The sequence below is a fragment of the Podarcis melisellensis genome, assembly GCF_964234715.1.
Source record: "Podarcis melisellensis genome assembly, chromosome: 12".
NCBI classification, from domain to species: Eukaryota; Metazoa; Chordata; class Lepidosauria; order Squamata; family Lacertidae; genus Podarcis; species Podarcis melisellensis.
Window position 1 is genome coordinate 37,950,275 of NC_138544.1, and position 12,944 is coordinate 37,963,218.

Here is a 12,944-nt window from a genome sequence, read left to right on the forward strand (position 1 = left end):
TAAACATTAAGTCAACTCTTCAAGAGTAAGAAAATTAACCAAGTAAGTAAATGAACGAAGTAAATGGAAAACAATAGGTATAAATTGGTATACCTGTTTCCCAATGCATGACAGAGCTATGGAACTGGAAAAGCTGTAAAATTCTTTTTGGAAATAATCTGTTAATACTGATGCCTGTCACATAGCTGTAAATATTCAGCATACTTTCTGTTTTGTTAAGTGCAAAAGCAGATATCATGATTGCCTTTCATTTTGTTCTGATTTTATATTGGGGTTGAATAAACATTCTTAAATTTGGAGATTTCTTTTGTGTAACAAAGCCCACTATGATCTAAAGAACCATTTCCCCTTAATGCCACATGGCAAACAACCAAAGCCACACTATTTCACAAGCCATTTCTAGTGTAGTATAGGTATAGTCAAAATGTTGTATGGAGTTCTAACATGTATTAAGAAGGTGATAATTTTGTTTTCACAATTTGGGGACCTGTTTCTACATCAGTCTCGCTTTTTCCCTCATAAGGTTGGCGCAGAATCATTTATTCCTATCTGAAAGGTAGTTCTGTGCTGCTGGTTAAAGATCATCAGTGGTCAAAAGAATGAAAGACAACCTGAGGGAAGTAGGCAGCTCCCAGAATCCAGTTCGCTTTCCTGCCTTCATCAAAGTTGTTATGTTCATCTCAAACTCCCTTCTTTCCTCAGGCCTTTTTTCCCCTACTTCTAATTCCTTCAAAACTTTTACCCTTTCTTTTTCTGTTTTCCTTTCCCAGTGCCACCCTTTGTGTGCAGCCACTTGCAGTTTGTCCTGAGACATTGTTTTCGTTTTCTCCAGTCTTCCCCTCGGTCGCCATGAAGCCCTGTGAACTGAATGTTACTCACAGTCTTTCCATCCCTCTCACTCCCTGCATCTTGCTAAAAGAACAAACACGTTCACAAAAAACCACCCACAACACACAAATAAACTGCTTGTGTCAATTCCATGGGTAGGCAAACTAAGGCCTGGGAGCCGGAGCCAGCCCAATCACCTTCTCAATCCAGCCCATGGACGGTCCAGGAATCAGCATGTTTTTTACATGAGTAGAATGTGTCTTTTTATTTAAAATGCATCTCTGGGTTAATTGTGGGGCATAGGAATTCTTTCCTTTTTTCTTCTTCAAAATATAGTCCGGGGCCCCCACACCCAAGGTCTGAGGGACAGTGGACTGGCCCCCTGCTGAAAAAGTTTGCTGACCCCTGGTCTATTCCAATCTCCTTGTCTCCCTCCCTCCCTCATTAGCCTCTCTGCCCCTCTCCCATTTCTCTCTTAAGTCAGGGGACGCAGCCTCACATAGTACCAGCGATCACAGGTGATCCCTTTGAATCCTGAATGTGATGATGAGGCGTGGTGTGGAGTCTCAAGTGGAATGAGCAAATCTCTCATCCTTTCTTCCATGATTCCTATTCCTGTGTATCCCCAATATCTGTACCGGAGGAGAAAAGAGGGGCCCTGCTCCACTAATGAATGCGCACTTGCACTAGGTTGGATCTCACTCACGGTTTTCATACAAAGCATTTTCTATAACTAGCAAATATTTCCCTTAAATCGTTGTATGATTAAATTCTCAAACCATGATTTCTCCAAAATATCAAAGCTACATTTCATTTCAAACATAGGAGCATCACAAATTAATAGCAGAGAATACTCACATTACTTTGGTGTTTACTGACTTCCATGGCATGCTTAACATCTGGAGGCTCCTTCATATGCGCATAACTTGATGTACCCTTTTCAGCATCATGTTTTTGCTTGTAGAGGACCTGTAAATGGTACATTTTATATGATATGTATCATGCAAGATATGAAGGAAGGTCAATCAGAGTTTCTTTTCTTACACCATTTTTATTTTTTCCTGTCATGCCTTTACATAAACCTAAACTATGAAGATGCAAAGAACCAGACTCCCTCCGTCTCTCTCTCTCTCTCTATTATCAAAATATCTCATAATGCTGAAGTGCTCATTTGCCTCGACAATTTGTGAAGAAGCAAACTATAATCTACATTTTACAATTAGGTATCAAAATGTGCAACAGAGTGATGTAGTCAAAGACTGCATGCTTATAGATAAAAGTAGACATTTAAACCCAAGTCCACACCCAATATCCTGTCCATTGAACCAAGCTGACTGGTACTCACTGAATAAAAGAGATCAAAACTAGAATATTTAATTTTGCATTGAAAAAATGAAAAGCAAGGCAAAAAGCAATTTAACTGAAATACCAGAATAAACTGTTGGGATACATTCAAGCCAGCTACCCTGTGGGAAGGATCCTGATTAGTTTTTTATGTTTGGGTACTGCCCTTTGCTTTTACTTAGAAGTCACCATTGGAAGCATTTGTATCCTTAAGGCAGGATAGAAACCACAAACAAAAACTTCAAACCAAGAAACCCCGCAACAGGGTGAGCTCCCGTTGCTCGATCCCTGCTCCTGCCAACCTAGCAGTTCAAAAGCATGTCAAAGTGCAAGTAGATAAATAGGCACCGCTCCGGTGGGAAGGTAAACAGCGTTTCTGTGCGCTGCTCTGGTTCGCCAGAAGCTGCTTAGTCATGCTGGTCACATGACCTGGAAGCTGTACGCCAGCTCCCTCGGCAAATAAAGCGAGATGAGTGCCGCAACCCCAGAGTCGTCCGCGACTGGACCCAATGGTCATGGGTCCCTTTACCTTTACCTTTATATATCTTTCATAGAACTGGCTGCATATAAGAGATATCAGATACAGTTAACTGAAATGGTGTGTTTGTGAGTGTGTGAGTGTGTAGGCACAAAAACACCACACCAGGTTAGAGCCAAAGTTTTCTTCCTTCTGTTGGAAAAAGGGAAGCTTTGGATTCAAACCAACTAGGTTTCTATTCTTGGCAATACGGTCCTCAATCAACAGGCATTTTATAAGGAGCTCTTGGAATACAGGCACTCAAGTGGTGTGTAACCTAATAGCAAAGATTGCAAGAAGATTTGAAAACATATTAGCCAAAGAAGGGTTTGCAACTGGTAAAGATCAATGCAGATTAAAGCAAGCAAGTTTACAGCAGATCAGTAAAAGGAGGGTCTGATTTCTCACTTCACTACACAAAGATAATGCCTGAACAAACAAATGTGAGATTCTGAGGACCATCATTTTAAATATTGACTTTTTAAAATCTCCTTACAGCAAAGGCAGTAGGTGTTTATTTTCAAAATAATGCACATCCGTAAGAGTCCCACAGTTTTGATATCAAAACTGCTGGGTCCACATAATTAATTTCAGACTTGGCCAAGGACACTGTAAAGAATTTCATGGATGGGTGCAGCAAGATAAACAATACTATTGAGAAATTGCAAACAGAACTTACGATATTGCCAAGGAATGAGCTTTAATAGGATCTTATTCCTGAACTTTAATTTAGCACATAGCTCAAGAACTTCATAAAGTTGTTCAGATTCACCCCAATCTCATTTTGAATCCAAACTGAATGTAAATTGTGTCCAATCAGATTTACTGAGCCAACATTTATAGATGTGAATATGTGCTTTTAATTAGTTGGTATGCCATAATATTTAATACATATTCCAGAAAGTTGAAAGTTCTGTTTATTCCAAAAATGGATTACACAGCTTTACCACCACTCTTTCTTCAGTCTTGAACGTAGAACGTAGGATTTCCACAATTCATCATTTTCAGAAACATTACTTCAAGCATATTTGCCAAGAGCTTGAAAAAATGTTAGCTATAAAGAAGAAAATTGAACAGTCTGTTGACATGCTCTAATTTTCTATTTTCCTTGGGTCATTTTGTTTCCCCGATAAGGATCAAGCCTTGGAATTTTCTGTCAAAGTGATGGAATGTATGTGAATCAAAACCTTTGTCCTGGTTTTTCCCCCATCATTTCCTCATTCATTTATTTCAAGCAGTTTGTCTTTCATTGTGATATTTTTAAAATACTTTTGAGGAGAGCAGGAAACCTGGAAATCCGTTTCCTTGTTTTCCAGAAAAACAAAGGACCTAACTATCTGTTAACTACCATATCACAATGCTCCAAAATATGATGTTATTTGTTCTGATACTGTTTTGACAGTATACAGACATAACAGGGCAAAAAAAAAACATAGAAAATGAGTGCCCAGTAATCCTCTTGAAGGAAGAAATGTTGGTTTGCAAAATCTCTTTTTCATATGCAAGTCAGCTAGAATCCTCTCACAGCTATTTTGGTGCTCAGAAATTTGTTTACTTCTTCTAATGAATAAACAGTAATGCTAGTTAGGCTAATTGCTGATTAATCTCTTCAGTGCCACATTCGATGATCCCGTACATATCCTCATCCTCCTTGACCTCTCTGCTGTTTTGCTACAGCTGATTACCTTTTCTCTTCCTAATTATTTTTATAGGGAGAAGGTCTTCTGCTTTCTCTCAGCAATCTGTTTTTGGCTCTCTGCTTTTCTCTTTCCACATAGTCTATTAGGGTCAAGTGAGTAGTGACTAAGCCGCTAAAATGCTAGCTAGACTCTTGGGAAGATTTGTAGTTAGTTGGCAGGCCATACCAAAATTGTATTTCTCAATCGTTCCTGGAGAAATGTCGCAAGTAGGCTGCAGCAGGGTTCTGTCCTGGGCCCGGTGCTGTGTTAACTTCTTAATAAAAGACTTGGGTAAAGGAAATGGGGTGAGGTGATCATCAAATTTGCAGATGTTGCCAAACTTGAAGGTATAGCTAATGGGTATGCACACTGGCCAAATAACAAGGCAAATTGCGGAGATTCATAAGTTGTTTTATCCTCCTTCAAAGTGCACTTTAAAAGAGGTACTTCTCTGTACTATTGTTGGTTGTTGTTGCTGGCAACCATCTGACTTGAGAGGCAATGGAGTGCATCTCCAGGGGTGAAGTCAAACAGCTATGTTAGCAGCACCAAAGTAACCCCCCTTGGGTACAAGTCTGGGCAGTGTGTATGAAGGTCGTGGCTTGCCCTGCCCCGGCTCTTGGTCACAAGCAACATTTTTTAAAAACAAACAAACATCAAATTAGGCACTGAGATGTTCTTTCCATCTTCTGTGACAGCACTGTAAGTCATGGAGGACACTGGAGCCACAATAAATATAGAGGAAAGGCAAGAAAAGCAAGAGGGAGCAGAATATAAATATTATCATTTTATTCCCTCCAGCATATGTCAAACTTGTCTGTGCACGAACACTGCACTTTTGGAAGATGCGAGTCTAGATGAGGGTGGTTTGGGAAGGGACAAATCTCAGCTCTGCTGTAAAACCACCATCTCTCATTTTCCTTGCAGGCATAGTTTTTGGGAAACCCGACAAGAGGAAATTATTCCACTTTCCCTGGCTTTTGCAGCAGAAAGCAGTGATTTATGTTACAAATGGGAAATAAATGTGTCTGCAGGTTTTAATTTTCATGCTGCATCTAATATATATTATGTATGTCCTTTAAAAAAAAAGGATGTGTGTTTCAGAATAAATGTTTTAATAGCAGTTTCATTATTTAATTATTTAGGAATATGTTTTATACGAGGAACATCAACAAGACAGAGCTGCGCTAACAAACTTTATTTTAATCTTATAGTCAGTTTTTTATTGTATCTGTTCTGTTGTATCACTGAAGCGGGGGGGGTGTACTATGTAAAACTGTATGCTATGCTGTTTTGGAACAGGGCCAGAAAAGAAATGCATTGACAGCCAGATAAATTATGTTAATCTCATTTATAAATCAAACTAAGTATGTTATTTAAAAACATTCTGTAATTTACTGCTATCACAATAGAAAGCTCACTTAAACTCTTAACTCTTTGCAACCAGCAATTTTAAGAGACTGTATTGATTACAGATTTACCTGTTACTGTGCTGATCAAGATTGTTATAAGCTGTTTATTATACATCTGTTTCTCACAACCGTGATTGCAATTTCCTGTTTCCGCCTGCTTGTGGATACTTAAAGTGTACAAATCAAAGTCTATTTTTTGAATGTCTTCAGATTTCAAGCAGTATCGCTAAGAGCGAATGTTTTTCTCCCTTGCAAAAATCATAGCTGCCTTTCTTAAAACAATTTATTCTAGATTGAGATTTTTAAGGTCACTCTTCCTGAATAACATACATATAATAAGGAATGAGTATGAAAAGTCTTGTTTATATTTAAAAAAAGAGTATGGTTGTTCCTTTTTGGCGCCTCAAATGAGACAGCAGTGAGATGGCTCATCTGAAAAACGTATCTTTGAACCCAAACAAACTGTATAATTTCCCTTTTCTGGGTTAGGTGCTCAAATGTGTGGAGTGGCAGCCTAGCTTCAAACATTAATTGTCCAGAAACACTTTGATCTGGCTTATGAAGCAGGTTTGAGGCAGAAACTGCCTTGCTCACCCTGGCTGACTTAAACTCTATACCAGGAGATAGTCAGGAATGTGTAACCTTGCTGATTCTCCTAGATCAGCTTCCAATACCATTGATCATGGTGGACCTTCTGGGTCTTCTGTCTGGATTGGGAACTGGAAGAGTCAAACTGCAATGGTTTTGTTCCCATCTGAGTGGAAGAACCCAGAAAGTGGTGCTGGGAAATGTTTACTCCACCCTGTGGTATGGGTGCAATGGGTGCCACTAAGTTCTATGTTGTGTCCTATGTCATTTTACCATTGTCACAGAACTGCTGGTAGAGGCTGTTCAGAGAATTCCTGAAGTGGGAGTACTAGCCAGTCTTACCAGTTACTAAAATTGCTGCAGACAGAACACTCCAGGGTGGATCATAGAGTAACTTGTACACTGGGACTCTGGGGAGGAGAAGGACTTCTAGACACGTTTATGGGAGGCATGGAAAGGAATGGATAGAATGACTGACAGCTAACAAGTGGAGGCAGAAGGCCCCAACAAGTACCCTAAAGTGGGGGGGGGTGCTTTCCTCCATGTGCATAGGCATGTGTACCAGCAGGAAATGGATCAGGCTGCTTAAATATACAGTATACTTATTTTTTTATAAAAATTACTTTGCTCTGAAGCTGCGTAACTTCTTTTGCGAACACGCTGTCAATTGTGGCTGGCATCTGCTGATAGATTGAGTTGGAGAGGTCTTTCTTTGCACCTGCTTTGTATTGTGCCTAGAAGGAAGAGAAATAATGCAGCAATTATTTCAAACAGATTAAAAAGACATTTAGGACGAAAGGTTCAACATTATGCCTTTTGACAACTGGATATAAAAACAGATTTTGCCCATCTCTGGTGACAAATCTTTATAGACATCTCGTTGAGATTCTGATTGCAGCATTAAAAGTTTTTGTCTATGGTAAGCAGTTATCTTCACAGAATTTGTGGCAGACCCACTTGAAAAAGTTAATGTAATAATATATATTTTTAAACCGTATCTGCTCCCCTGGAGAGGCTCCCTTTTGTTTTCCAACTTCCATGACAGCCTCCACTCACCAACCCTGCTTCGTTTCTCTTTACTGACCCTCTACAGACCAACCCAACTGAAGAACTCTATGTGATATATCCTACATGTGTAAGCCCCATGTTGTCCACCAGAGTTTTGTTATCCTTGTTTTTGCTATATTAAATAAACATATTTTTAAAATAAATAAAAAGGGGAATGTAGGAGGATGTAGGTGAAGGCATTTATTTCACAGCCATTCAGAATTCTCAAACATGCACAAAGTCGGGAACATATTTTGATGTAAAACCTTTATGCAAAACCACACACTCTGCCCTGAATATTGCTGAATTTTGCCGTGTGTGTGTGTTCACTATAGTCCATAAATATTTCTTGCATTTCCAAATCAAATAATGTTGAAGTGTTTGACTTGCATCTGGAATCAGTAAGACCCAAAGAATATACACATAAAAATACAGAATGACACACATATTGAGTATCTATAAATAGATCAAAGCACCTAAGTATTATGAGCTAGCGCCCAACAGATTTATACTTGGTACATCAATAACATGTTAAATAAATTAGAATTGCTAATTTTGTATCCATTTTACAGATTACTCTCTTACACAATCTAACAATTCCATTTTTCGGCCAAACTTGGATTCTAAAATAATTCTAGCATGTTACTTGAAATCATGCAATATCAATTTACACTAATGTGTTTTTGAATTAAGAGTCCTATAAAAGTGACAATTTCCAGAGGAACAGCCATGTTAGTCTGTTGTAGCAATTAAAGACTAACTACTTTATTATGGAATAAACTTTTGTCGACACTGATCCATGTGCCTGGCAGGAGAGGGGGCAGTCTCAGTAATTCTGGGTAAGGGGAGGCATGGTGTGGTAGGTGGGGCAGGCCAGATAAGCAGTTAGTGACAGTGCCATGTGCCAGCCCCTCCTCCAACCTGGGGCGCTGTGATTGTCCTATCAGCCAGCCCTTGGGTCTGCAGCTGCTGCTGTTGAATGCCAAGTCAACTCTGAATAAGATCTTCCTCATGCATGATCTGATTGTGGATGAGGGGGCCGATCTGGTCTGTATCTCTGAGACCTGGGCGGATGAGTAGGGTGGCACAGGCTATGTCCACCTGTATAGTCAATGCAGCATGAGGGACAGGGGGGGAGTTGCTGTGGCTCATAGAAATGCCATTGCTTTGTCAAGGCTCTCTGTCCAGTTGAGAGGGATCTAGAATGTGTGTTCCCGACACAAAGCAATCAGGACAGATTAGGGATTCTGCTCTTTTACCTCCCACTTCACTGCCCAGCAGTCTCCCTACCTGAGCTGACAGAGCTGGTCTCAGAAGCAGTGTTGAGGACCCCCAAACTGCCCGTTCTGGGGGACTTCAACATCCATGCCAAGGCAATTGGCTCTGGGGTGGCTCAGGACTTCTCGGCTACCATGACACCATGAGTCTGTCCCAACATGTGATCAGTCCAATGCAAGTGGCAGGCCACACTCTGCAGGCCAGTTGCCAATCTCCCCTTTGGGGGCAAGGTTCTTGAGCGGGTGGTTGCAGACCAGATCCAGGCACTCTTGGAGGAAACTGCCCTGTATGATGACCTCTGTCAGGAGAGAAGTAGGAATATGTACCCCTGTCAATTCTCCTCAGTGGCTTTGGATACCATCAAGCATAGTATCCTTCTAGAGCTTGCTGTCTGAGTTAGGAGTGGGTGGAAGTGCTGGAACTGTAAATATTGCCACTCTAGGACTGTACATATTGCCAAACAATTTCCCAAATATTCTGTGCCTTACCTCAGAAATAAAGGCAGAGATGTTTTTCACATGCTTTAGCTGAGGGGTGTCAGGAACAAATATGCACTGGCCTTTAGATTTTTCATATGCTCCTTTATAATGGACCTGTAAATGAAGAATAGGATTGGAAAGGAGAAGCAGAAAATAATATATTAGCGTGTGCATGTATAAACTGTCGGCCAGTGTTGAACCTTGCTGTAGTGCAAGACAAGCAAGCATGGTCTCACTGGGGGGCCAGGGTGCAGATTCCAACCAAGCAGATACCGAACCCACACTTGGGTTTGCTGTGGTCAATCCTCCCCCTCAAGTCCTTTATGGGGGGCCCCTATACTATGTTGATCCTGACCAATGCCATTTCCACCCTCATACAATGTTCTTCCACCTATGAATTTCATTGAAGAAAGGTGGGAAAAGCCCCAACAAGTGCTTATCAGGTTGAGAGAGTAAAATTCATTTCCGGCCCAAAATTGCTCAGTGAAGGCTCTAACCCGAGGGTGGGTGTGCCGAAACCTCTCAAACAAAATGGCTGTGAGACCCAGGGGAAGCAGCCTTATATAGACTTTCCCCTCCTCTCTTCAGCAAGGGTGGCAGACCCATCACACAGAGAATATACTGGGTAAAATCTTGCCCCAGTATTTTGCTGCAATCTTTGGGCCACAGCGCTGCCGGGCAAAGGCATCCCATGCTTTTAGCTTATATGTACCTCATTCAGAAAAGGAAACACAAAGCTTGAATCAGTGCTAGGAACTGGACATCAGAGAGATGTAAAGTGGCTAGATGAGGACACTTAAACATTTCAGTTATCATCACTATGCTTATAATGGCAGAAATCCAACAGACTTCCATTAAGCCAGTGAAAAGAGCTTTAGAAATCAATGATCTAGAGAAGAAGGTTCTTCGTGGATATCCACTGTGGATCTGACAAGTTTCAATTTTGTGTATGTGATAAAAGCAGCAACTCCACCCAGATTAAGGCACAATCCTGTTAAAGTTAAGCACAATTAAGTCTCGTTGAACAGAAGACAGTTAAGCAAGTGACCAACCATGCCACTGAAATTAGTGGGTCTCAAGGAAAAACTAATACTATGGCCATGATACAGCCATAGTTAAGAATTTTCATATGTTCAAGATGGCTTCAGTATATTGTCTCAGGGCAGTTCAATATTGTTATCACCCTTTCACAGATGGTCGCGCTGAACCTGAGAGATTATGGTATGGCCAATGGCTACCTCAGTGGAATCACAGTTGTGCTGACATTTATTTATTTAGTGAAATATTTTAACTCTGCCTTTCTTTCAAAGAGAAATCCAGAGCAGCTAATAAAATTTAAACACATATACAGTGGTACCTCGGATTAAGTACTTAATTCGTTCTGGAGGTCCGTTCTTAACCTGAAACTGTTCTTAACCTGAAGCACCACTTTAGCTAATGGGGCCTCCTGCTGCTGCCGTGCCGCCACTGCACAATTTTTGTTCTCATCCTGAAGCAAAGCTCTTAACCTGAAGCACTATTTCTGGGTTAGCAGAGTCTGTAACCTGAAGCGTATGTAACCCAAGGTACCACTGTACAACATCAGGAAAAAAATTTAAAACAATCAAAACCAAAGGTATAAAAAAACAGCAACAAGGACCTCCAATAGTAATAAAAAATGCAACGCCCCAAAGGTCTTCCTAAAGAACCATATACTGTCCAAATGGCGCAGACGATGCAATGAAGAAGCCAGTCATGTCTCCCTAGGGAGGTTTTTCGGGGGCTCAAGTGACATGACAAAGATGAGTTCTCTATCTCAAACCCACCAAAAGAATGCCTGAAGCCAAGACTCATTTGCTCTGAAATTCACCAGCTCCATCTGAGCAATGATGTCCCAGAAAACAACATTCAGAGTTGTTGTGAAAAGGAGTCACTTATTGCTCAAATTCAACTTTCATGATGCCACTTTAAAGCTAACTTCTAAAAAATTTGGGCTCCACATTATTTAAAACCCCATCAGAATTTGTTAATGTATTCTGAATAAGCTTCTACTGACAACTTAGAAACGTTGGAACACTTTGCAAAGAAAAGGGAAAACTGAAAACGGCAAAAGCCAGTTTCACAATGCCGTTTTAAAGGAAAACCGCTAACCCTTTCACAAATATGCATACATATTTTCCAGGAACAAATTGGTCCGTTTCTACTTAGAGCCTTGGATGCGTGCTTTTAAAATCTTGTCTAGCTGAAACATGACCAAAAATTTAATAAGGAATTAACACACTACTAAGAACCTTTACTTACATCACTTATCATTTCAGTGCACCTTCTGGCAAGCTCCATGTTTCTATCCTCAATAACAGGCTTAAGGAACACCTATAGAAGAAAGAAGGCATGCCAAAAATGAGTACAAATCACATAATGAATTCCCTAGCACTTTACAGAATGTATCAGAACCACCCACCTTTGCCTCAGAGTTCTCCTCCTCCTCCTCACTTCCATTCTCCCTAGATTCTTGAAACGGCATTCTCATTTCTTCCGTTCAGTTAGAAAAATGGCAAAGTTCAGTAAGGTAAAACAGCTTGCACTCTACAACTTGTTGAATGCCTATGCTGGTCTGCTTCTACAGCGAGCTTAACGTCCCCATGGTTTCTCCCTTATTTAGGCAGTACTTCAAGGGTCTTATCTGAACAATTCAGCATGAGTGGAGTGAAAGGCATCACAAATGTCCTTGCTATAGTGACCTAAAAAAAAAACACAACAGTTAAAACTTCCTTGCAACCAGGCTTAAAATATCTAAAACTGCACTTGAGAATATTGAGCTTTAAACAAAAGCCTGCCCCTTAATTTTGTAAAATTGGCAGGATTGCAAAATTCTCAGGAGTGTGTATATGAACATACAGGAGTGCTAGTAGTGCATGTGCGAATCCAAGTACACACTTGCAACAACACCTCAAAAATACAATGTTATAGGTTTGAGGGGGGACTGCCCTATACCCTAGAAATTAATAAACTGTATGATTTTTATTATTTGGGGTATTGGAGTATTTGGCGTATAATTTGGAGCCAGTGGCTCATCTGGGATAGTGATGTTAGTATTACAAAAGGTATTGATGGCCCAATCTAAGAGGAATCTTGGGCCTGGGCAGACAGAGGTTGCCAAGGCGGGGGAGGTGACAGGAAAGAGTGTCTTTAGCAAGGTGTGATGGGAAGAAGAAGGGAGAACAAAGGGAGGTATCTATCTTGGGCAGTCTGCCTGCAGTATGGCTGGGAGAGGTACTTTGGGCTCCTGCGCTTCACTGGTGTGGGGAACAAGCCCCTCTTGAAGAAGAAGAGTTTGGATTTGATATCCCGCCTTTCACTCCCTTTAAGGAGTCTCAAAGCGGCTAACATTCTCCTTTCCCTTCCTCCCCCACAACAAACACTCTGTGAGGTGAGTGGGGCTGAGAGACTTCAGAGAAGTGTGACTGGCCCAAGGTCACCCAGCAGCTGCATGTGGAGGAGCGAACCCGGTTCCCCAGATTACGAGACTACCGCTCTTAACCACTACACCACACTGGCTTGAGATGACTATGCTGTAAGATCTGAACACCCTCCATCTAAATTCAGGGGTAAATATGTTTTTTTTAAAAAAAAAAATCGTATTTCTTAAAGCTACAACAGCCTCTGCCGCATCTTCAATTTTCCAAAGGAACACAGACCCTGGTTGAGGGCCAAGACCCCAGGAATCCCATGCACAGCTCAGCAGGGATCAGAGACCATTGACTATTAAACTATGTCAAACTCCCACTGCTAA

General features: G+C 40.9%; 1 protein-coding gene across 9 annotated transcripts in view; it reads right to left on the bottom strand.

Moving 5' to 3' along the window:
• The window catches only part of NEBL (nebulette), a 131,444-nt gene that overhangs the window by 36,115 nt on the left and 82,385 nt on the right, over nucleotides 1-12,944 (bottom strand). For 7 of the 9 annotated variants that reach the window (XM_081931579.1, XM_081931577.1, XM_081931578.1 and 4 more), the window contains exons 3-7: nucleotides 11,613-11,892; nucleotides 11,453-11,524; nucleotides 9,182-9,286; nucleotides 6,992-7,102; nucleotides 1,687-1,797 (exon numbers count right to left, since the gene is read on the bottom strand). The exons of the other annotated variants lie outside the window; for them this stretch is intronic. In XM_081931579.1, the coding sequence (XP_081787705.1) occupies nucleotides 1,687-1,797; nucleotides 6,992-7,102; nucleotides 9,182-9,286; nucleotides 11,453-11,524; nucleotides 11,613-11,681 (468 nt within the window). In that variant the 5' untranslated portion in view covers nucleotides 11,682-11,892. The remainder of the gene's footprint in view (nucleotides 1-1,686; nucleotides 1,798-6,991; nucleotides 7,103-9,181; nucleotides 9,287-11,452; nucleotides 11,525-11,612; nucleotides 11,893-12,944) is intronic. 9 annotated transcript variants of the gene reach the window in all.